General features: G+C 42.3%; 1 protein-coding gene across 1 annotated transcript in view; it reads right to left on the minus strand.

Moving 5' to 3' along the window:
- Positions 1 to 24503, minus strand: part of clstn2a (calsyntenin 2a) — a 550354-nt gene that overhangs the window by 107243 nt on the left and 418608 nt on the right. The window contains exons 4-7 of the mRNA XM_073040910.1: positions 21871 to 22066; positions 19440 to 19648; positions 17315 to 17464; positions 14785 to 14970 (exon numbers count right to left, since the gene is read on the minus strand). Of these exons, the coding sequence (XP_072897011.1) occupies positions 14785 to 14970; positions 17315 to 17464; positions 19440 to 19648; positions 21871 to 22066 (741 nt within the window). The remainder of the gene's footprint in view (positions 1 to 14784; positions 14971 to 17314; positions 17465 to 19439; positions 19649 to 21870; positions 22067 to 24503) is intronic.

A 24503-nucleotide genomic window follows, 5' to 3' on the forward strand; every position in this document is an offset into this window, starting at 1 on the left:
TTAATTTGTAGACTAATGGGCAGAAAGTATTACATAAGATGTAATAATAAAATTGCAACAGAAAATTAGTGCACACAGAACAAAATTTTGAGATCATAAAATTAGCAGTATTTCCTATACTTTTGTGCATGCACAACTTACCTAGAATTCAGATGTTATATTTGCATTCACTATGAAAACCATGCCAAATGTTGTCATAAACAGAATTGTAATGCTCAAATCACTGAACAAATTAGTAGAATAAGTAGCTAGTGCACCTGAATTTTTAGATTGCTGGAACTTTACATTGCCAAGGTAATGTGAAGACAGTAAAATGTTTTTGCATTGAAAATCACTGAATTGGAATAATAACAATAGATAAAGGCTAAATAGTTAATACTTAAAATTTCACCTTAATTGTAGCCCTGAAGTTGGTTTAAGACATGCATTTAAATCACAGGCATACAACCATTTCTAGAAAAGTATTAATTTATCAGCCCACTCATCCCCCAAATTACAATGCTTTTACTGTCTTGATGAGGATTTTCAATGAGAGTCAGCAGAGAGTGAGAAGAACTTTGTTCTTTGCTCATCTCCTCCATCTAGATTGTTTTAGATGCCACTCCATGATTAGCTCAACAGCAGGGATTCAAACTGTAGCTCTTTACGTGATACATTTAACAAATTGTGTTTTGCTGGAGTAATTGCTCCAATTAGCTGAAGTTTCATGCAAATAGTTAAAAAGGTATAAAGACACCAAACTGAGCATAAATTGTGTATTTAAATGAAATATAGAACAAATTGGAACACTACCAATAGATCTACGGTACTATAAAACTGTGTATTAGTTCCCAATAGTTATTGACAGAGGAATTCATCCGGTGAATGCAATAAACAAAATTAGCACAGACGCCTAGAACAGATAATGGACTACCTTCATATAATGCTATTGATGACTGCATTTTCCAAATCTCCATTTCATTGTAATATTAAAGATGATTGTTGAGACTTGCAAATACTTCGTAGCTCCTAACTTGTTGAAGTAAGGAGCTAACTTGCGCTGCTGTGTAGACCTTACTGGCTGCCTAGGGAGTTCACGGCTGTGTATGTTCCACCGCAGGCTGATACTGACCCGGCTCTCAAGGAACTGTACGAGACCATCAGCACCCTGGCGACTGCACACCCAGAGGCTGCTTTCATCGCTGCCGGAGACTTTAATCGAGCGACGCTGACTAAAGTCTCTCCAAAGATTTGTAAACACACCCAGGTGAGCACATAAGGAGACAGCATACTTGACCACTGCTACTCTCCCTTCTGCAATGCTTACAAAGCGCTCCTTCACCCCCCTTTTGGAAAATCAGATCACTCCTCTATTTTGCTGCTGCTGAAATACAGGCAGAAGCTGAAATAGGAGGCAGCCATAGTTAAAACCATCCACGATTGGTCTGACCAATCAGCCTCCATGCTACGCAGCTGCTTTGATGATGTCGACTGGAATGTCTTCCACGATGAGGATGTCTCCCAGTTCACGGAAGGCATCACGAGTTTCATCTGGAAGTGCATTGAGGATGTTGTCCCCCAGAAATTGTCAGGGTCTATCCAAACCAGAAACCCTGGATCAACAGTTCCATGCGAGCAGCACTTACTGCGTGACACAGAGATTACATTGCTGGTGACCAACAGGAACTCAGGAAATGCAGCTATGATCTGCGTAAAGTTGTCAAAGCAGCGAAACAATAGTAGGGCAAGATTCAGACACAGCTCTCCACCAGCAAGTTCTGCACACTAACACTGAGCTCCTGCGGAGAACGTCAGCTGATGCGACCTGCAGCTTGGTCATCTCTGGGGCTTAAGTATACAGGTGTTTCCAACGAGTGGACAGTGGGACCAGACGGCATCCCAGGGCAGGTACACAGGATGTGCACGGCACAACTGGCAGGTGTGTTTACAGACATTTTTAATCTCTCCCTCTCCCAGTGCAGAGTGCCCTCCTGTTTCAAAACATCAACCATTGTTCTGGTACCTAAAAAGACTAAGGTAACATGTCTGTTGAACTCACCTCAATAATAAGCAAATGCTTTGAGAGGCTGATCAAGGACTACATTTGTAGCGTGCTACCATCCACACTGGACCCCCTACAATTCACCTACCGACACAACCCGGAGAAGAAGGATGCTTATGTGACAATGCTGTTCTTGGACTACAGTTCAGAATTCTACACCATTATTTCCTCCACGCTCGACAAGAAGCTCAGAGACCTCATCCTTCACCCTGCCTTGTGTAGCTGGATCCTGGACTTCCTGTCAGATCAGTGGCAGGTGGTAAGAGTGCGATTGCTCACCTCTGCCCCTCCACCCTTCAGGGCTGTGTCCTAGGCCCGCTCCTTTACTCTCTGTATATCCATGACTGTATCGCCACCCACAGCTCCAATCTGCTAATTAACTTTGCTGATGACACTACATTGATTGGCCTAATTTCAAATAATATTGAGGCAGCTGACAGTGAAAAAGTCATCACCCTAATACAGTGGTGTCAAGAAAACAACCTTTCTCTCAATGTCACAAAAAAAAGTAGCTGGCTGTAGACTACAGGAGGAATTGAGACAGGCTTGCCCCTACTGACATCAATGGATCTGGGGTTGAGAGGGTGAACAGCTTTAAGTTCTTCGGCACAAACATCACCGACGATCTCACGTGGTCTGTACATACTGGCAGTGTGATGAAAAAGGCACAACAGCAACTCTTTCACCTCAGACAATTGAAGAAGTTTGGTGTGGGCTCCCAAATCATATGAACTTTCTGTAGGGGCACAATTGAGAGCATCCTGACTGGCTGCATCACTGCCTGGTATGGGAACTGTACTGACCTCAATCACCGGACTCTGCAGAGAGTGGTGCAGACAGCCCAACACATCTGCAGATGTGAACTTCCCACTATTCCGGATATTTACAAATACAGCTGTGTAAAAAGGGCCTGAAAGATTATTGGGGAACCGAGTCACCCCAACCATGAACTGTTCCAGCTGCTACCATCAGGGAAATGGTACCACAGCATGAAAGCCAAGACTAACAGGCTCCGGGACAGCTTCTTCCACCAGGCCATCAGACTGCTTAACTCATGCTGACAGAACTGTATTTTTATGTTGTATTGGCAATCCTGTTGTACAAACTATTTATTAAAATTACTATAAATTGCCCATTGCACATTTAGACAGAGATGTAGCGTAAAGATCTTTACTCCTCAATGTATATGAAGGATGTAAGTAATAAAGTCAATTCAATTCAATTAGAGAAATGGTTTCACTTTCAGCTCCCAGCTGCTCCTGGCATCTTCAAGCCAGAATAGTGAAACTGCAGTGAGCAAAACAGCTTGGAATCATCTTTCTGCTTATTTTTTGCCAACTGTCCGTGACAAAAAAACACTGCTTTTTGAACATAAACACATGTAATTTATGCTATTTAAAATCTGTTCCCTCTGAACATGGTGTAGTGTCTAACGGCCACTCAATGAACACTGATGCTAGTTAGAACCTGTTCGGCAACAGTCACCTGCCCCAGTTAAGCAGTGTAATCTCCCAAATAATTTTCTCAATTAATTTTTGTTTTTTTAGGAGTTGTCCCAAATAAGCAGCTGCCCCGATTAACTGGTGGCCCAGTTAGCTGTGGCCCATTGTACATACATCTACATATTCATACATAGTTCAAAGCACATTATTATCAAAGAATGTGTGAATTATAGACCTTGAGATTTGTCTGCTTACAGGCAGCCACAAAACAAGAAAACTGAAAACCCTATTTTTAAAAAGACCACAAACCACTGTGCAGGGAAAGAGAGAGAATCAACACACACACACACACACACACACACACACACACACACACACACACACACACACACACACACACACACACACACACACACACACACACACACACACACACACACACACACACACACACACACACACACACACACACACACACCCCTGAACCAGACTGAGTCCCAGGTCCACTCCCAAAGCAGTCAGAATAGTCCCAAATCTGGTCCCCAGTACATCATGGAGCAGAAGCACATAGCAGCTGGGTCTTTCACAGCCTTGGCGCCGTGGTGTGAGTAATGAACATTCGTGGGACAGTGAGTAGAACTCGCCTCTGATCCTCACCCTTGGGCTTCCAGTCTATCTGGGTTGACATTTAAATTGTCCAAGCACTGAGCAGTGTCATGTTCTGGGACCCCGACACCTGGGCCATGATACGTTTGGGCTGCCCAGCCCGAAGCCATTCTTGATCTTACCAAATCGGCTCAGTGCTTGGAACAATCCAACCTCGCAACCTGGTTCAGTGGATGGGCTTCGAATCTCTTCAGCATCAACTCCTCTTCAAATTGCTCACTCCATCTCCGGCACTGATACAAACTCTGTCTGTTTCCCCAACAGTTCAAACATGTTGTGCATCGCAATGTCCCAGCGTGGCTCAACCTCCGAACTAACCTGGCCTCCTCACTGACTGCGGTGATGGTTTACCACAATATGCTTCAGGAAAGATGCCATAAGCAATGTTTTTAGTCTAATCTCTTGCCTTATGATTTACCAGTAAGCTGTCACACATCTTTGGTAGCGCCACCTTAAATAGGAAATATACACATTATATTACTAATATGAATATTGGAAATATATGTGAGGGGAATTATGGTTGGGAAAAGGGGAAGGGAGAGAGTAAGGAGCGTGTATATATATATGCATGATGTTGCTTATTTTGAGGTGAATCCAGTGGTGATCTAAATCACAGGCAGTCTTGTGTTTGGAACTGATTAAAGGGACCTGTAACAAATCCTTGCCCAATAGACAGAGAAATAAATTGTTATGGTTGATGCATATAGTTAGAATGGATTAAAGCTGGTATGATTATGTTTAATCAGGACCTTGGGTCATAATTGGCTGAACTGATATATAATAAACTGAAAATATTGTGGTTTATTCATGCATAAGGTTAAAAACGCAATAATCACACCACATGATCTCAACAATCAGCTCACATCATAAAAACAAAATCTAGTGCACAATTATGTGCCTTCAGAACATTTATATTTCACGTTGAACCAAACTTTTAATCTACACAAGACATACAGTAAGTTTTATGGTGATTTGCTCATATCACTGTGTGAGCCTTGAAACCCCGAACTTTGATTGACTGACATTTGTGCCAGTAGGCATTCATGTATTTTCCTGTGATTACTGTTGCTGTTACTCTATTCAAACTCGATTGCTTTTTCCATGGTTTATTATATAATTTTTCTTCAACCTAATTTCTCACCACCTGATTTTTTTTTCTGCATCTTAACTACCACCTCCACCCTTCTCAGCACAGACCCACACTTTGTCCCAGAGATCTGTAATCGCACTTGAACATTTTACACTTGTTAATACTGGATGTGTGGGTAGTGGTGGAAGAACCGCTAAAAATATTGGCTTGGAAATTTGGTAAGAACATATGCATTTTGGTCGAGGTTCCACATCAACATTCTGTATTGCACAGTATTACAAAAAAGGGATTTGGAAAGGTCAGCCTCCCAGTCAGTGTCAAGGTGCAACACTTCTTGACTTGAGTCAGGGTAACAGAGATAAGAGGTATGGTAGCATAGTAGTTATCACAATTGCTTTACAGCAACAGTGATCACCGATTGAGGTTTGATTCCCACTGTTCTCTGTAAGGAGTTTGCATGTTCTCCCCGTGAATGCGTGGGTTTCCTCCAGGTGCTTTGGTTTGCTCCCACGTTCCAGATGAGTGCTTCCATCTATTTCTGGGTTTATTTAAAATTTTCTAGCATCTGCACTTCTTTACTTTAAAATGTCAACTCTTTTCAGAAACTTGAATGCTTGAAAATGTGAATACCTACAAACTGCCACGCATTGGCATTCCAATGTAGCATTCAGCCAAGATATGTGTGTAAACGTAACTGATACAATATGCTTATGCAGTCTGTTCCCTTCATGTCAATGAGTCTCAAAAACATAACCAACACAGGAACAATTTTTCATGCAGAATTCCACTGCACTTCATGTTGACTTCCGTAGCAATTCAAATTTGCAGACAACTTAATGTAATCCTAATTAATTGCATTCCATGTCATTGGACCCTTTTCTAACACAGGATATGAACGGTAATAAATGGAAACCAGTATGTCAGGTCACAATCACAAAACTGCCTGAGAGCGTGATAGAACTTGTTAGCAGGAAGCATAAATGCCGCAGGGCTGCATTGATAAGATATAAGATACCAGCAGATTGCCATTAGCCCAGGTACAGTCATAGAGATATTCCAGCGTGCTCAGCACTCTCTGCTTTTCACATTTGACTTCCCACGATGACAAATCCCCAGTATTTTATATCAATGTTTTTGTTCAGGTCTTGGCATTGTAATGGTATGTAACTCCACCACATATTATCTCATTATAAAACAGCAACATTAGTATATGAAGCAAAATGTTCATTTTGAAATAACAACAGGAAATGCTCCATATACACAACTGGCCAGGGAGCATCTGTGAAGAAAGGCACAGTTAATGTTTAAAGTCAACAATATTTCATCCGAACTGGAAAAATAAGCACACAAGTGTCTAAGCTGCAGGGTAGGAAGGTGTCAAGAGAACAGAGGGAACAAACTGCAGATGAAAATTGTCTAGATGATACAGTTGCCCTCAATCATATCCAGTTAATTATGGCATTGGCTGGTCTGCAGAGGGTCTCCTGCACGTCCATCGCATGTCAGGTTTCCAGCATCTGCAGGTTTTTTTTATCATTTGCTTTTCACTTCTTGTTTTGGAAGCTAAATATTTGCTGTGGTTCAAGGTGAAAGAATTATATAATTTATTACAATACTAAGATTGATTGATATATTAAATTAAATATTAACTAGTACAGACCTACTGAAATTCTTGGAACATAAGTTGTAATAACCTCTGCTTTTCTGGGATCATCATTTATTCAATTACAGAGGTTCTAAATTGTTTTTTCCTTATAAAATATTAATATGTTTTTCCCCCGGCAGGCTTGAAAGCAAGCTACATCTCAAATATTTTATATGTTACAACCTTAGTTCCCATAATCACTTGAAAAGAAGACAGGCAACCATTTCAAGTGAATACAATACAAATGCTGAAAGTCAAACAACTGGACGGAGTGTGAGGTGTGGACAGCATCTGGCCTGAATACTGTGTGGGGCTTGCCTAATGACATCCTGGAGCTAGCAAGCTGCCTGCATGATATTTGCACCCAATGGATAGCTCCTTGACCTCTGGCATGGATTGAGGTGAGCTGGCTTAATAAGAAATGCCTGCACCAGAATCAGAATCAGAATTGGATTTAATATCGCTGGCATCTCATGAAATTTGTTGTTTTGTGGCTGCAGTACATTGCAATGCATAATAATAAAAAAACTACAAATTACAATAAGAAATATATATAAAAATTAAATTAAGTAGTGCAGAAAAGAGAAAAGAATAGCGAGGTAGTGTTCATGGGTTCATTTTCCATTCAGAAAAATATGGCAGAGGGAAAAGAGCCATTCCTGAAACATTGAGTGTACGTTTTCAGGCTCCTGTACCTTCTCCTTGATGGTAGCAGTGAGAAGTGGGTGGGTCCAGGGTGATGGAGGCCTCAATGATGGATGCCACCCTCTTGTGTATTGGCCTTTTGAAGGTGTCCTCGATACTTGGGAGGCTAGTTAAATTTACAACTTTCTGATCCTGTGCAGTGGCACCTCTTTTCCATACAGAATCAGAATCAGGTTTAATATCACTGGCATACAGTTCTGTACAAAAGTCTTAGGCACATATAGGTAGCTAGGGTGCCTGAGACCTTTGCATAGTGCTGTATTTGTCAAAGTGGAGCAGAGAGCAAGTCTGATGGGAGCAAAGGTAGTTGAGAATGGCAAGAGTTGAGCATCGCAGGATGGGACAGGTGACAGAGAAATGCCAGGGGCAGAGGGTGGCATGGATGCAGGCATGCCCAGCCTTGAGACACCAGGCAAGGTCATTTGATTCCAAATAATTGGTTTATTGATCATTACAGAATGTCTCTCTGTTGCTTCCCACTCCCTCCTCTTTCTCTTCCCCTTTTTCCAATCATGATTCCCCTCTTCCTGTCCCCTTCCCATGCTCAGTCAACAATGGAGATCCATATCAGAATCAGGTTTATCATCACTCACATGTCATGAAATTTGTTTTTTTTTGCAGCAGGACAGTATAATACACAAAATTACTACTGTATAATGCAAACATCTTAGACACCTGAGCAATATATATGTGTCTAATGCTTTTGCACAATACTGTAATGGTGAAATTTGTAGTTTTGCAATGCACAATTATAAAAACTATAAATTAACTAAGCTAAGTAAGTAATGCAAAAAGAAAGGAAAAAAATACATGAGTTCATTATCCGTTCAGAAATCTGATGGCAGAGGAGAAAAGCTGTTCCTGAAACATGTGTGAAAGTGTGTGTCTTCAGGCTCCTGTATCTCCTCCTTGTTGGTAGCAATGAAAGGGGGGCATGTCTTGGGTGATGGGGTTCCTTAATGATGGATGTCATTTTTTTGAGGCATCACCTTTAGAAGGTATCCTGGATACTGGGGAGACTGGTGTCCATGATAGAGCTGTCTGAGTTTATAACTTTCTGTAGCCTTTTCCGATCCTGTGCAGTGGCCCCTCCATACCAGCCAGAATGCTCTCTATTGTAGATCTGTAGAAATTAACGAGTGTCTGGTGACATACCAATTCTCCTCAAACTGCTGATGAAATTCAGCCACCGTCATACCTTCTTTGCAATTGCATCAATATGTTGGCCCAGGACAGATCCTCAGATATAATGACACTTAGAAACTTGGAAATCCTTTCCAAGTCTGATCCCTCAATGAGGACTGTTGTGTGTTCCTTCCAATTCTGCTTCCTGAAGTCCAAAATCATTTCCTTGGTCTTACTGATGTGAGTGCAAGTTCATTGCTGCGACATCTCTCTCTCACTCCTGTATGCCGACTCGTCAATATCTGAAATTTTGCAACAACAGTTGTGTCTTCGGCAAATTTATAGATGGTGTTTGAGCTGTGCCTAGCCACACAGTCACAGGTGTAGAGAGTAGAGCAGTGGGCTAAGCACACATCCTTGAGGGTGCAACAGTGCTGATTGTCAGAGAAGAGAAGATGTTATTTTAGATCCATTCAGTTTGTGGTCTCCAGATGGATGGTGAAGTCAAGGATCCAGTTGCAGAGGGATGTACAGAGGTCCAGGGTTTGGAGATTGTTGATTAGAATTGAGTTTGTAATTGTGATGAATGCTGAGTTGTAATCAACAAACAGTAGCCTGATGTATCGCCAAGGTGATCCAAAGCCAGTGAGATTTCATCAACTGTAGTCATATTATGGCGATAGGCAAATTGTGATGGATCCTGGTCCTTACTTAGGCAGGAGTTGACTCAAGTCATGACCAACCTCTCAAAGCACTTCATTACAGTATATGTAAGTGCCATTGGGTGATAACCATTGAGGCAGGTCATTCTGCTTATTGGTATGATTGTCATCCTTTTGAAGCAGGTGGGAATGAAGATGGCCTTGAACGTTCCCACCACTTGGTTGGTACAGGTTTTCAGTGTCCTACCAGGTACGCCAGTCTGGTGCCTTCCAAGGGTTCACACTCTTGAAAGATGATCTGATGTCGGCCTCCAAGACAGAGATCACAGGGTCACCAAATGTTGCAGGGATTCGCACAGGGGTAGTCTTATTCTCTCTTTGAAAGCGTGCATAAAAGGTGTTGAGCTAATCTGGGAATGAATCATCACAGACATCCATGATATTAGGTTTGTTTTAGAAAGTAATGGCCTGCAAACTCTGCCAGAACTGCCATGCATCTGATTCATTTTCTAACCTCAGTTAGAATTGTCTTCTCACCTTCCATATGTGTATCTAGACTTTTCTGTATTTCAAAATCACTGGTCTTGAATGTCACAGAATAGGCCCACAGCAGACTACAAATGTCCTGGTTCATCAAAGACTTTTGATTCAGGTATGTCCGGTGTGCACTTGAAGGCACACACTATCCACAAAGGTCTTGATGAAGATGGTGACAACTTGGGCATATAGTCCAGTCCACCGACTCAAAGGAGTCCTGTAAGCTCCCTTGATTATATCTTATTGGTCCTCAGCACTGGTGCTGCCTATAAGCTGGGAGTAGAAGTACAGTCAGGTTATTGGACTTTCAAAAGTGTGGACATTGGATGACACTGGCCCTGGCTGACGGACACAAGCCCTGCCTCATGTTCGAGCAAGCGTTCCTAAAGCAACTGCCCGAGGACATATATCTGCCGCTGGCCGACGCAGATTTCAGCGACCCCTGGAAGGTGGCGGCCTGGGCAGACGTGCTGTGGAAAGCCAAGAGGGAGAGCGTGGCGTCCGTCGATCAGATTACCAGGCCACGCGCCCAACAGTGAACCAGACCAGGCCCGGCAGGGGGACGCACACAACACAGAGGCAGGAGTGAGGAGGCCAGTGAACAGTGGTGTTTCTACCACCAGCGGTGGGGCACAAAAGCCCGCCGTTGTCGCCCGCACTGCAAGGGCCAGGGCCAGGACCAGCTGCCGCTAATGACAATGGCACCAGGCCACCAGGACAACCTCTTATACGTCTGGGACAAACAGTCAGGACGTTGCTTCTTGGTCGACACCGCAGCGGAAATCAGCGTCTTGCCCCCGATGGGGTACGACACCTGCAACAAGAAGCCAGGACCCACCCTGAGGGCTGCAAACGGCAGTACGATACGGACCTACGGCACCCGCATAGTGCAGCTGCAGTTCGGCGCCAGCCGGTTCACGTGGGACTTCACACTGGCCGCCGTGGCCCAACCACTCCTGGGGGCGGACTTCTTGCGAGCTCACAGCCTGCTGGTCGACTTGCAAGGGAAAAGACTGGTACATGCCAAGACTTTCCAGACATTCTCCCTGGGTGAAGCCAAGTTGCCGGCCCCACACCTGGACCCCATCACGCTGTCGGACAACGAATTCATCAGAATCCTGGCGGACTTTCCATCGATTCTGGCACCGCAGTTCACGGCAGCCACGCCCAGACACGGGGTACAGCACCACATTCCGACCCAGGGACCACCCCTCCACGCCCGCACACGAAGGCTCCCCCCAGAAAAGCTCCGCCTGGCGGAGAAGGTGTTCAAGAGGATGGAGGAATTGGGGATCGTACGGAGGTCCGACAGCCCATGGGCCTCCTACTGCAGACTGAACGAGGCTACAACTCCAGACCGCTACCCCATGCCGCACATACAGTACTTTGCAGCAAACCTGCACGGGGCAAGAATCTTTTCCAAAGTTGACCTCGTCTGGGGATACCATCAAATCCCGGTGCACCCTGAAGACATCCCCAAAACAGCACTTATCACCCCGTTCGGCCTGTTCGAGTTCCTCCGAATACCGTTTGGCCTGAAGAATGCCGCACAGTCGTTCCAGCGGCTAATGGATGCGGTGGGACGCGACCTGGACTTCGTGTTCATCTATTTGGATGACATCCTTATAGCCAGCAGTAGTCGTCAGGAGCATCTGTCCCACCTCTGCCAGCTCTACTCCCACCTGAGTGATTTTGGCCTCACGATCAACCCGGCCAAATGCCAGTTCGGTCTCGATACCATCGACTTCCTGGGCCACAGGATTACCAAAGACCGGGCAACACTTCTGCCCGCCAAGGTAGATGCGATCCACCACTTTGTCCGGCCCAACATGGTCAAAGGCCTGCAGGAGTTTGTTGGTATGGTGAACTTCTACCACCGTTTCCTCCCCTCAGCAACCCGTATCATGCGCCTTTTGTACACCCTGATGTCGGGTAAAGGCAAGGACATTACTTGGGACAAGGAGGTCGCGGCCGCTTTCATTAAAGCCAAGGAAGCCTTGGCAGATGCCGCGATGCTGGTGCACCCCAGAAAGGACGTTCCGACCGCCCTCACGGTGGACGCATCCGACACAGCAGTCGGTGGGGTGCTGGAGCAGCTTATCGAGGGGTGCTGGCAACCCCTGGCATTCTTCAGCAAGCACCTACGACCACCTGAACTCAAGTACAGTGCTTTCGACCGGGAGCTGTTGGCACTGTATCTGGCAATCCGGCATTTCAGGTACTTCTTAGAAGGCAGGCCGTTCACTGCGTTCACGGACCACAAACCATTGACCTTTGCGTTCACGAAGGTGTCCGATCCCTGGTTGGCTCACCAGCAGCGACATCTGTCCTACATCTCTGAGTACACAACGGACATCCAACATGTCTCGGGGAAGGACAACGTCGTGGCGGACGCACTCTCCAGACCAGCTGTCCAGGCCCTGTCCCTGGGGGTGGACTATGCAGCACTGGCGGAGGCGCAGCAGGCAGACAACGAGATGCCCAGCTACAGGACCGCAGTCTTGGGTTTGCAGCTGCAGGACTTTCTCGTAGGCCCAGGTGAGAGGACCCTCCTGTGCGACGTGGCTACCAGCCAACCTCACCCCATCGTCCCGGCAGCCTGGAGGTGGCGAGTTTTCGACTCCATACGGACTTCGCAAGCAGGTCAGTGAATGGGCCAGAATGTGCGCGCAGTGCCAATCAGCCAAGTTGCAGCGGCACACTAAAGCCCCACCGCAGCAGTTCAAACCCACCCACTGGAGGTTCGACCACATTCATGTGGATATCGTGGGGCCCCCTACCAGTGTCCTGAGGAGCGCAGTACCTCCTAACTATGGTAGACTGGTTCACGAGGTGGCCAGAGGCGGTCCCGCTCACCAACACATCTGCAAATTCCTGCGCCTGAGCACTGATTGCAACCTAGGTAGCACGCTTCGGGGTACCGGCCCACATTACCTCCGACAGAGGCGCCCAGTTCACCTCCAGCCTGTGGTCGGCTGTGGCCAGCCTGTTGGGAATGCAGCTACACCACACTACTGCCTAGTGGAACGCTTCCACCGTCACTTGAAGTTGGCTCTCATGGCCCGCCAGAGAGGTCCTAACTGGATGGACGAGCTTCCCTGGGTCCTGCTAGGAATTCGCACAGCGCCCAAAGAGGATCTGCACGCCTCGTTGGCCAAGTAGGTGTACGGCGCACCCCTGGCCGTACCGGGAGAGTTCATACCAGCCCCAAGGGGGCAAGAGGAAGAACCCACAGCAGTCCTGACAGGCTACGCGAAAGGCTCGGCAACCTGGCCCCCGTACCAACTTCACAGCATGGACGGACCCCGACCCATGTACCCAAAGACCTGCAGAACTGTAAGTTTGTGTTTGTACGAAGGGGTGGACACCGGGCATCGCTACAGTGGCCGTACGAGGGGACGTTTAAGTTGATCAACAACAACGGGTCCACGTACGTTCTGGACATTGGGGGGAAAGAGGAGGTTTTCACAGTGGACTGACTCAAACCAGCCCATGTGGACTTGACGCAGCCGGTCGAGTTTCCGGCACCGCGGCGCAGAGGCAGACCTCCCAAACAGAGGCTGATCCAGACTGTGGACATTGGGGGTGTATCGCCGGTTCTGGGGTGGGGGGTTATGTGGCGACCCACTTTCTGCGCAGGCGAACTGGCTCACAAATAGCCAGCGCCGGGGGGGAGACTTTGGTAATGCACCTCTGATGTAATTTCCGCCCGGAGAGGGCGGGCGCTAGGGATTAAATGCCAGCGCCACGAAGTTTGAATAAACTAGTCTCGAAACGACTTCCAACTGCGTGTCGTTATTTCAGCGCTGTGTGTAGCACATCGCTACAGTACAGTATATTAACCCACTGGTTAACGAGTGTATATTTCTAAACACATCTGTGCCATTTGTCTGATGAGGCATGCCTGGAAATCCTTTTGATGTGGTTGGAATTCTAACATTTCATTCTTTAGACAGGACAATACCTGTATGACATCTATAAAGGACTGAAATAAATCATGATTGGAGCAATTCAATTAAGTGCTTTTCAGATATGTGCTATGAAGGCACAATAATTCAGCAAATTCAGAATAAATCTGCATACTGTTTCAGAGAGTGATTAAGGATTGTTGGTGAGATATGAAAGGATCCATATCAATCTATTTATGAGATGCACTTTAAAAGGCGGCATTCTGCTGCAAATGGTGGGAATTCAGGCTTGCATCTTTAACCAAGATCTCTGGGAAAAATACTAATGCCGTCTCTAGATGACAATAAAAAGAAAGCATTCCATTTTCAGCTCTGACACACAGGATGTGACTAAAATTTATGTTAATATACACTGGTGAATGTAAGTCTATATTTCCCCCTATATCCTGCATCTGGGAGCACTGTTAGAAAAAAGATAAGTATCACAGCAGATGAAATGATATGTTAAAAATCATATTAGAACAGTAAGGAAAAATGACAAAGCTTCTTTCTACAATAGAGGAGTGAGTATGGTTGACATGAGTTGTGCAGTTCTCCTTTTGCTAACTGTAGTTTCGACTGTGAATGACTTGAATGTCAGATAACCAGGGGCATTAAAGAAACATGAAAATGTATGCCCATGAACCTAGAATTTTTAAGGCAAGAAAATTATATCACATGGTGCCACTGTATGTCATAATCAACGTTGACTGTTTACTCTTTTCCATAGATGCTGCCTGGCTCGCTGAGTTCCTCCAGCATTTTGTGTGTGCTGCCTTGATTTTCAGCATCTGCAGATTTGCTCTTATCTGTATATCACAATGTGCTGATTAGCATGTAACAAATTTAAGTACGGGGCTGGGGATGAAGTATGAAAGGACTGGAGACACTTCTGGTCAACATTGTAGTTAATTTGTCACATACCGCATAATTTTTGTAAGGATTTCTCAGAATATGTGTCCCGATCACATCCCTTTCCAATATGGCTGGTCTGAAGTTCTATTGTGGTCTGCACAGAAGATACGGGTTCACCACAGGTCTCCAGGTGGATTCTGGGAAGCAATACTTTACTGCCAGAGCCAGACTTGTATTCAACACGTTTATTCCAGCCTGTTAAAAAGAAGATAACTTGAGTTTTCTCGCATTTTAATAAATCTAACAAAATAATGTTACCCTTTTGTAAAATTAATCCAAATGATTTATAAGTAATAGTAACATGAGATCATAAAATAATACAGCAAGGCCACAAGCTATTTAACCAAACTTGTTCACGGTGACTGGTGGGCATCGTACTGTATTAATCCATTCACCTAACACTTGGCCCCTACGCCAAAGAAATTCAAGAGCTTATTGAAACTCCCTTTAAATACTGTCAGTGACCCAACTTCAACCATTCTCTCAGGCAGTACATTCCATGCAGTTACTGCTCTCTGGGTGAAGATGATCTCCCTCATATCAATCACCTTTACCTTAAACTAATGCCCATCAGTTTTATCTGCCTTTAATACTGGGAGAAGTGTCATGCAGTCTACCCTTATTCTTTTATATCCCTTCTTAACCACCTCCACTCCAGGGAGAACAGACATAACTTCTCCAGAGTCACCTCATAACTGGACTGCTTCTTGGTCAGATTCTAAGGTCTGACCAAGGCTTTATAGAATTGGAGCATAACCGACTTGCTTCTGTACACAATGTCTTGATTAATGAAAGACAGAATCTCATATGCCTTGCTAACCAAGTTAATTATCCATACTGCCACCATGGAGGATCTATCGACTTGTACTCTAAAGTTCCTCTGTTCCTCGATATTCCCCAAGACTTTATCATTCATGGTGCATATCCCTAGCCTCATTAGTGCTCTTAAAATGTATCACTTCATACTGCATTAAAATGAAATACTGCAATATTATTAATACTTGAAGTCAAACAGTTATAGTCATTTTTAAACTGTAGTTGTAAAACTATTCTGGAAAAAATAGGGCTCCAACTCATTTTTACATAAAATTAAAAATAAATTCTAAAAACTTAAGTTCCAATTTTCTTTGAAAAATAACATCTTATTCATTTTAACGGACCACCATCGTGGTTAAGATTTCTCTGGGACCATGCATATAAGAATTTCAGAATAACACACACAAATTGATGGAGGAACTCAGCAGCATCTATGGAGAGGAATAAAAGGTTGACATTTCAGGCCAAGACACTTCATTATGACCCTTCATCACATGAGAATTTCAAACTATTCGCTCATATATTTTAGTTTGGGTTTGTTGCTTTGATCAATAATCTGTAAATGAACTACTTATGTTCAAAATTGAGTGGATGTAAACGAGCCCAACTTCCCAATGAGAAGAAACTCAAATGATTTTACTGAAACATTTCAAGTGTTTCTAAACAGTCATGCTAAATTCTTTTTCATGTATTCATCCTTTTATCTCCTTAAAGTAAAATACAGTCATCTCCTTTAGCCACAATGAAGGGGACCTTTGGGGATAATGGACTTGATTAGGTAATCAATTTTCCTCAAATTATGGCATTCCATATGATGCAAAATGATATTATGCACTTGTAATGTGAAGAATATATTCAAGAATAAAGGGAAATCTATGTAGTTTAAAAGCCTCCGAGAAAAATCCTCAGAGAACATTCTGTCCGGTGCCCAGAATGGAGACTGCATACGACATTCATTTACAATAGAAAGCAATAAACTAAAGACTGTAACGTTGATTTACAGTCTATATTTTACATGTTTGTTTATTACACTGTAAATGCCAATAATTGATAAATTAGGACAAAAGTACCATAGGTGAACAATTCATTGTAGGATTTTAGTCTTGCTGACTGCCTCCACAAATAAAAAGCATGACTAGACACACTCCAATTAATAATGAATCAACCGAAAATAAATCCTGTCAGACCATTCTATAATATAAACATAAACTATAATTTCAAATATTAAACATTCATGACTATCTCTCAGCCAGTATTTTTGCCATTTGAGTAATTCATTCTCTATTTGTCTTTATCCGGTAATAGAAAATACTTTAATTTTTCCATCACATTCATTCTCTGCAATTTTAAATATGTGATTTCTATGTTTTTCTGGCTCCAATGAAAGGTCTTTGAAGACCGCTGTTAATTATTTGTTCCACCACAGACACTGTCTGTGTAATTTGTAGACCCTTCTGTTTTTATTTCAGATGTCCAGCAAATTCAATTTCTTGCATAGTGCTTATTTTTTCTCAATAGTTGTGGTCAATTTCAATAAGAGTTGTGCTAATGAGCAGTTCATTGCCCAAAATAATGTTAACCCAGTTGACAGTGCCTCAAAAACATGATTATAGCCTCTGGCAGAAATAGATTTCCTTTTATTTTCAGTCACATTTCTGTCCACAAGTATTTTTCTTCATTTGAATGCAGTGTGAATAATGGCAAAACACATTAAAAGTCTTACCTTGCCAGCCAGGCTTGCAAACTGGCTTAATTTCAATGTGAACTAATACATCTTCTGACGCTTCCTTTTGGCCACAATCATACGCTGTTACCATGAACTTGTATTGGTGTTCATTGTCATAGCTCAATTTCTCTGTGTTCCTGATAATACCTGGTAAAACCAATGGAATTATTGTTCGTACAATAGAATAAATATTAACAGTTCATCATTTTTCAAATATAATCCTAACTTTATGCTACAATTTAAAATTCTGAACGTATTATTTTAAGTCAGGAAAGAAATATATGCCAATAAAGCAATGAACCAGTAATTCCCTTGTTGTGTTTGTTACCTCATATTTACAAAATACTAGTTGAGAAACTCATCATAAATTTGCAAATAACCTGCATACCAGATGAGTTAAATTTAATTTGTGAGAAAACTAGTCTCTCGTGAATCTGGGATTTAATTAAAAGTGCAATGTTCTCTCACACTTGATTGCACATACCCCCATCCTAAACGCCATCAAATAAAAACTTGGCACTTACATAGAATATTCTGATAGCACATCCCAAACCCCAGTGCTCAACCACCACTGGATACCAGGCGCTTGGACACACTTGTATCTGCAGGTTCTACCCAAGAGCACAAAGGAGATTTACGACAATGTTGTCAGACCTCAAGGGACTAAGGTATGAAGAAAGCCTGAGCAGTTTGGGACTTTAATCATCAGAGCAGAGGAGAATGAAGGGCGATCTGAAAGGCTGTATAAAATTGTGATTGGCATAGATAGGGTGGATACACTCAAACTTTTTCCCAGGGTTGCGGAATCAAGAAGTAGATGGCATATGTTTAGGGTGAGGAGAGAGAGCTTTAACGGGAAACTGAGCGGCAACTTTTCACCCAGATCTTGGTCAGTATATAAAGTAAGCTGCAAGAAGAAGTGCTTGAGGCAGGTACGTTAACTGCATTTCACAGGCATTTGAACAGGTACATGGGTAAGAAATAGCTAGACGGACAGGGGTCAAATGAGTGAAAGTGGACTAGCTCAGTTGGGAACCTTGTGTGGCATGGACCAATCAGGCAAAAGGTGGGTTTCCATGTAGTATGACTCAACGCCTCTGTGAAACAAAATCAAACTTTTATTGAACTGGGAAATATATCTTCAATATATGCTCATCACTGGATTTCAACTCTGTAAATCCCTGATAGAACTGTGGGAAGATTCAAGAAGACAGCCATTAATACATGTATGAGGGATTGATTTGACTGCAATGCCCTCAACTTTTTTTTAATCTGCCACTTTTCCAAGATGTGATAATTTCACCTTCATCTTGAAGGAGTTTAATCCATGACATTTCTCCTTCCATCTAGGCAACTGAAGATGTTTAATCCATGAGATTTCTCCTTCCATCTATGCAATATGCCCACTCCACCCACCCACTACTGCTGTGTTTTGTTTTATCCATTTACACCTGATGTCTTGACTTATCATTTTTTTATTTTGGAAATAAAGCCCTGTTCCAAATGTTTAAAACATTGGCAATATTTTAAGAATGTAATTTGTCCTAGTAACAAACTCCAAACTTTGCTTCCTCCCTTCCAAGAATTAAACCTTTTATTAATCATCTTTGCCAACTTTCTGATCTATACTCCTGCAGCCTCATTTATTCTATGACCTTTAACTGTGATCTCAACTCTATTGTGTCATCATGGTACTTTTTTGGAATTTTATTTGTAATAGATCAATTCAATTTCCTTCACTAAACCACAGTAATACTTCATTAAAAAACACTATCATTAGTTAGATGTGATTTGTAAATCTTTGCTGTCCTTCTCTCATCAACCACAACATGTCTAATTGACATGTCCTGATGAAGGGTCTTGGCCCGAAACGTCGACAGTGCTCCTCCCTATAGATGCTGCCTGGCCTGCTGTGTTCCCCCAGCATTTTGTGTGTGTTGTTGTCTAATTGACTACTAGTTCTGTACTTTTTTATTGTTTCTAGGCCTTTCACCATTTGTTGTGGGATGCTGAGGTGGAGCAAAAACCGTAACATGAACATTTGAGTAAAGATGATAAATATTGTTTAAATTATTTTTAAATTAGTGTTAAATTAACCCAACTTCATTCTGTTTGAACTCACCATTTCTATCAACTGCAAAGGGTACATCAGGTGTAACAATTTCATAATTACAAATCTGGCTGTATTGAGGAGAGCAATCCTCATCCACTGCTTCCACCTGCAGTATGTTATCGTACAGCTTCCCTTCTGTGATCACACCTTTGTACACCGTCTCTTTGAACATTGGTGCATATTCATTGACATCATTCACCTGAATGTGTACCACTGCCCTGGAAAAACATGGCATCAACTTTAGTGCTCTGTAAATAAGCAATATTCCAACTAACACAAATATTATTATGATGCTTCTATTATATCTGTACAGTTACAATAAATGCACATATATAGTTGACAAGTATTTTCCATAAAGCAATTGAGAAAATTCAAAATGTTTATGGAATATTTGTTTTCAAACAATTGCAAGAAAACAGCATCTTAAGGGGCTAGAATAATTCAACAAACAAAAATACTATTTGCTTTGATCTGCTCTGGTGAGATCATTAAGCATTTTGGAGCAAAGCTTTTAGAGGAAGTGGAGTTGGAATATTCTACAGAGCAGATAATTCTCTTTGCAACTGTTTATATTTAAGTATTCCAATTTGTTTTACACTTTCACTAACTGCCATCAATGAAATCAGCAGAGTCTAAGCAGAATGGAGAAACTGGCAAATGAAGATTGAATGAGCATTTCAAGCTTTTTTTTCCAGATAGTGAAAAAAAAAATTATGGTAGCTATCAATTAATGATGCCATGGGCTCAAAGAATTACCCACATCCATCAGTTGAACAACTGCAAATGACTATCGATCTATCTTAACATTTTTATGTTATGTGGTGCTTGTTAGAAATAGGTGCTGGACCTGGCTCTACACAGTTAAGAATTGGATGAAGCTGAAACTATTGAAACCACTGAGCAGGCTATTCACCATTTGTGGAGGAACGAGTAAATTAATCATTAACTTTGCAATGATTACTCTGCAGAATCTACACACATATTAGTTCTCTCAAAATAGTAGGTTCAATCATTCCTCCAGAGCAAAACATCACTGAAGTACTATGCATCAGGATATACATTAAAGAGGGAAAAGCCTTGCCTTATTTTTGTTTACAAGGAGCATTAATTTTCCATGTAATATTTTTATGGATGCAGATTCAATCAATAGATTCAAAGCTCCTGACTGCAAGTGAATTGTATTGTAAAGTCTGAAATTTTAATTAGTGAACTATTCAATGTCTTTCTAAACTAGGGGATTCCCAAATTTTTTTAATGTGATGGATCCCCACAATTAAACGAGGGTCCATGGGCCCCAGGGAGGGAATCTAAACTTAATGTTGACACTAAGCACTCTACGTTGATGTCTTTTAACAGTGCTGATCATTGTTATTTAACTAATGGATGTAAAGTGTGTTGCTAATTAAACATTGCCTATTTGGAACAGTTACTGAACTTTAATTTCATTTAAGGCTCTCAGAATGTCATTTGAGATCGATAAAACTTGGCATTGATATAAAATATGAAATACGTCACTGGAAGATTGCAATGTTTAAGTGAAAATAGGCTACATTTCCAGGCCATTTCCTATCAGTATATTCTGTGCCTCAATTCCGTCTCACAACTGGGCTGAGAAGTGGCAGATGGAGTTGAATGCAGATAAGTGTGAAGTGGTTTATTTTGGTAGGCCAAATATGATGGCAGTACATAGTATTAAAGGTAAGACTCTTGGCAGTGTGGAGGATCTGAGGGATCTTGGGGTCCGAGTCTATAGGACACTCAAAGCAGCTGCGCAGTTTGACTCTGTGGTTAAGAAGGCGTACGGTGTATTGGCCTTCATCAATCATGGAATTGAATTTAGGAGCCAAGAGGTAATGTTGCAGCTATATAGGTCCCTGGTCACACCCCACTTGGAGTACTGTGCTCAGTTTTGGTCGCCTCACTACAGGAAGGATGTGGAAGCCACAGAAAGGGTGCAGAGGCGATTTACAAGGATGTTGCCTGGATTGGGGAGCATGCCTTATGAGAATAGGTTGAGTGAACTCGTCCTTTTCTCCTTGGAGCGACGGAGGATGAGAGGTGACCTGATAGAGGTGTATAAGATGATGAGAGGCATTGATCGTGTGGATAGTCAGAGGCTTTTTTCCCAGGGCTGAAATGTTTGCCACAAGAGGACACAGGTTTAAGGTGCTGGGGAGTAGCTACAGAGGAGAGAGTGGTGAGTGCGTGGAATGGGCTGCCGGCAACGGTGGTGGAGGCGGATACGATAGGGTCTTTTAAGAGACTTTTGGATAGGTACATGGAGCTTAGAAAAATAGACGGCTATAGGTAAGCCCGGTAATTTCTAAGGTAGGGACATGTTCGGCACAACTTTGTGGGCAAAAGGGCTTGAATTGTGCTCTAGGTTTTCTATGTTTCTAAGTAACAACTGATCCCAACTATATCAGGGGAAGTTACGCACTTGTGTGATTTTTTCCAGTAAGTTCCACTAGGTCTGGCTCCACAGTCATATGCTTGAATGATGAATGTGTATTCTTTCTGAAGCTCACAGTTGATTGGACTTTTTGCCCGCAGCAAACCTTCCCCAGATGTCTTGTTTAACACCACAGCTTCAAAAGGCACATCCTGACTGTAAATCTTGAAAGCACAAATTTCACCTGGAACAAAGAAATTATACATCAGTTTGTAACCATGCATAGTATACATAAAAAAGAGCACCTTCACCAGAAATGAAAATTAGCAGCCCAAAAATGACTTACAGTAATGGCCACTTGGTCGCATTTTAGTCGTTTGCTTTCAAACAGGTGAAAATCAAGTGATAACTTATCTGAGCTTTTTTTGATAAGATCCTAATAACGCCTGATGATCATTTCATAAGAACATTACATTTTTTCACGATTTCCCAAAACAATCCTCAAATTTCTCTCCATCTCCTACCCCAATACAAATCCAAAAGCTTTGCAAGTATGCTGATTTTAATTAAATATGGTTCAGGTACAAAAATAAATTACAGCGAATCTGGAATTCTGTCTTGAATGTAACATTCACTATACATTTTAGTACACTAAATGTCTAGTTTGTTCAGAGGTTATATGTGGTACTTTGACCTTATAAGCATTGTTTCTGAAAACTGCTCACACAGGACATTCTTGAGATACACAGATGTGTTTGCTCTTCACCTGAAGCGTGATTGGATCTTTATCCCATTTATCTCAATGTGCCTCTTGGAGATGCTTTTTACTGTCTAGGCTGAACTCCTTTTGTTTTCTCAGCACAAAGAGAATATTAGGATTAGTCAAACTGACTGCAATGACAGCTTCATTTTTCATTTAACATTACAGCTGAATTTTGCTGTTTCCATCTCCATCGCACACCACTGTTACAAAAAAAACTAAGAAATGAAGAACTCATGCAGTTCAAGAAAACCCTGCATATTCTGCTTTATGTTTCATCAACAATTATTAAAAAATGTTAAAATAGCATCAGTAGGATATTAAATGTAAAGGGTGCCAAAGATGTCATTTATTACACTTTATTAATCAACAGAATTAATGCCCACATCTGGATAAACCATATGTCACATGAGGTAGGTGACTAATGCATTAATTTGTGATGTTAGACAAATAACCAAACTTTTACAACATGTTTATCATTAGTAAGAGTACTGTCTTCAACCGTCTTCAACCGTCTTTAAAACTCCTTCAAGCGAGGAGAATTTTCGGCTGACTTTTGCCGTTAGTTTTTCATCTAGTTTATCATCTAGAAGCTTCGAAATTGCACCCAAAGTTAGAGGGGCTTGCTTAGATAGTTCAGCGTCACCATCTTTTTTTCCATTGCCGTTAGAATCTTTCCCGTCTTTAGCTTCTCGTGCTCTGGTATACATTTCCAACAAACTAAAATCAAGGCTCAGAGAATATATCTGCAATATAAACCCCTTTAGTGTAGGTATAAATAAGGTAGTTAAGGGTGATTACGGGTAAAAGAAGTAAAAGGAACGGAGCGAAGCCGAAGTGTGTCTCACGCCATGAGCACCTCCTTGAGAGTCCCCATTAGAAAGAGTAGTCTGCCTCACTAAAGTTCTCTGTATGTGAAGAGTTCAAATATAAAGCTTGCTAGCTATGGAATCCATTTTGTTTCCTTCCCAATTCTGATGAAGGATCTTCAGCTTGAAACATTACCTCTGATTCTCTTTCCACAGATACCATCCAAACTGTTGAGTGGTTAAAGCATTGTCTCTTTTTATTTCAGATTCCCAGCCTGTGTGGCATTTTATTTGTTTGAAGGTTCAAAGGTTCATTTTATTGTCAATGTACTCTTCGACTGATCAGTGAATTTCATGGGCATGCTAAATTATGCATGTACATGTATGCATGTACAAGTCTGATATTTGCCTTCTCCAAATAGCCATGAAATACAGAATGACTATGTGTGTTGTTGAAAGAAAAGACGTCACTCCTGCCCCCTCCCCATGCATGAACAATAAAAATAAACAAAACTTGCAAGCCCCAGAACACCCACACATTCCCTCATACAAAAAACTAACAGATCGCCCACACGGAAAATGGCAGCTAGAACATCAAACCCCAAACTCCTCCTTGCATAAAAGTAACATATCGCCCACCCACCAATCGGCAATGAGAAAGAAAACACTGAAAACTGAAGGAGACCAATTTAACCTACTGTCCAATAATCACATAAATATCAGAATTTAGAAAACATCCTCTTGGTAGCATTGAGGACAGCAGCTGCACGAACTCAGTCCTTCCATGAAGAGTGACTGTCGTGCTGGGTCTGAATACTACCATTTTAACTGAGATCTGATTGGTCTTACACCACACACAGACACTCTATGTTGAATCTTGATAAGAAAGGATAGCCTTAAGCTTAAAAAAATCACTCACTTGTCTGGATGTGAGCATTACAAGAATTATTAACCATTCCAAATTCCCCTTGAGAAGGTGGTGGTGAGCACTGTAGTATTTCTGATAAAGGTACTACAGGGCAGTGTTGGAGAGAGAGTTCCAGGATGGTGGAAAACAGGGAGGGAAGTCCACAGGAGGTGGCAGTATTCCCATGTGCCTGCTACCCTTGCTT

This window comes from Hemitrygon akajei, chromosome 3, assembly GCF_048418815.1.
Source record: "Hemitrygon akajei chromosome 3, sHemAka1.3, whole genome shotgun sequence".
Classification (NCBI taxonomy): domain Eukaryota; kingdom Metazoa; phylum Chordata; class Chondrichthyes; order Myliobatiformes; family Dasyatidae; genus Hemitrygon; species Hemitrygon akajei.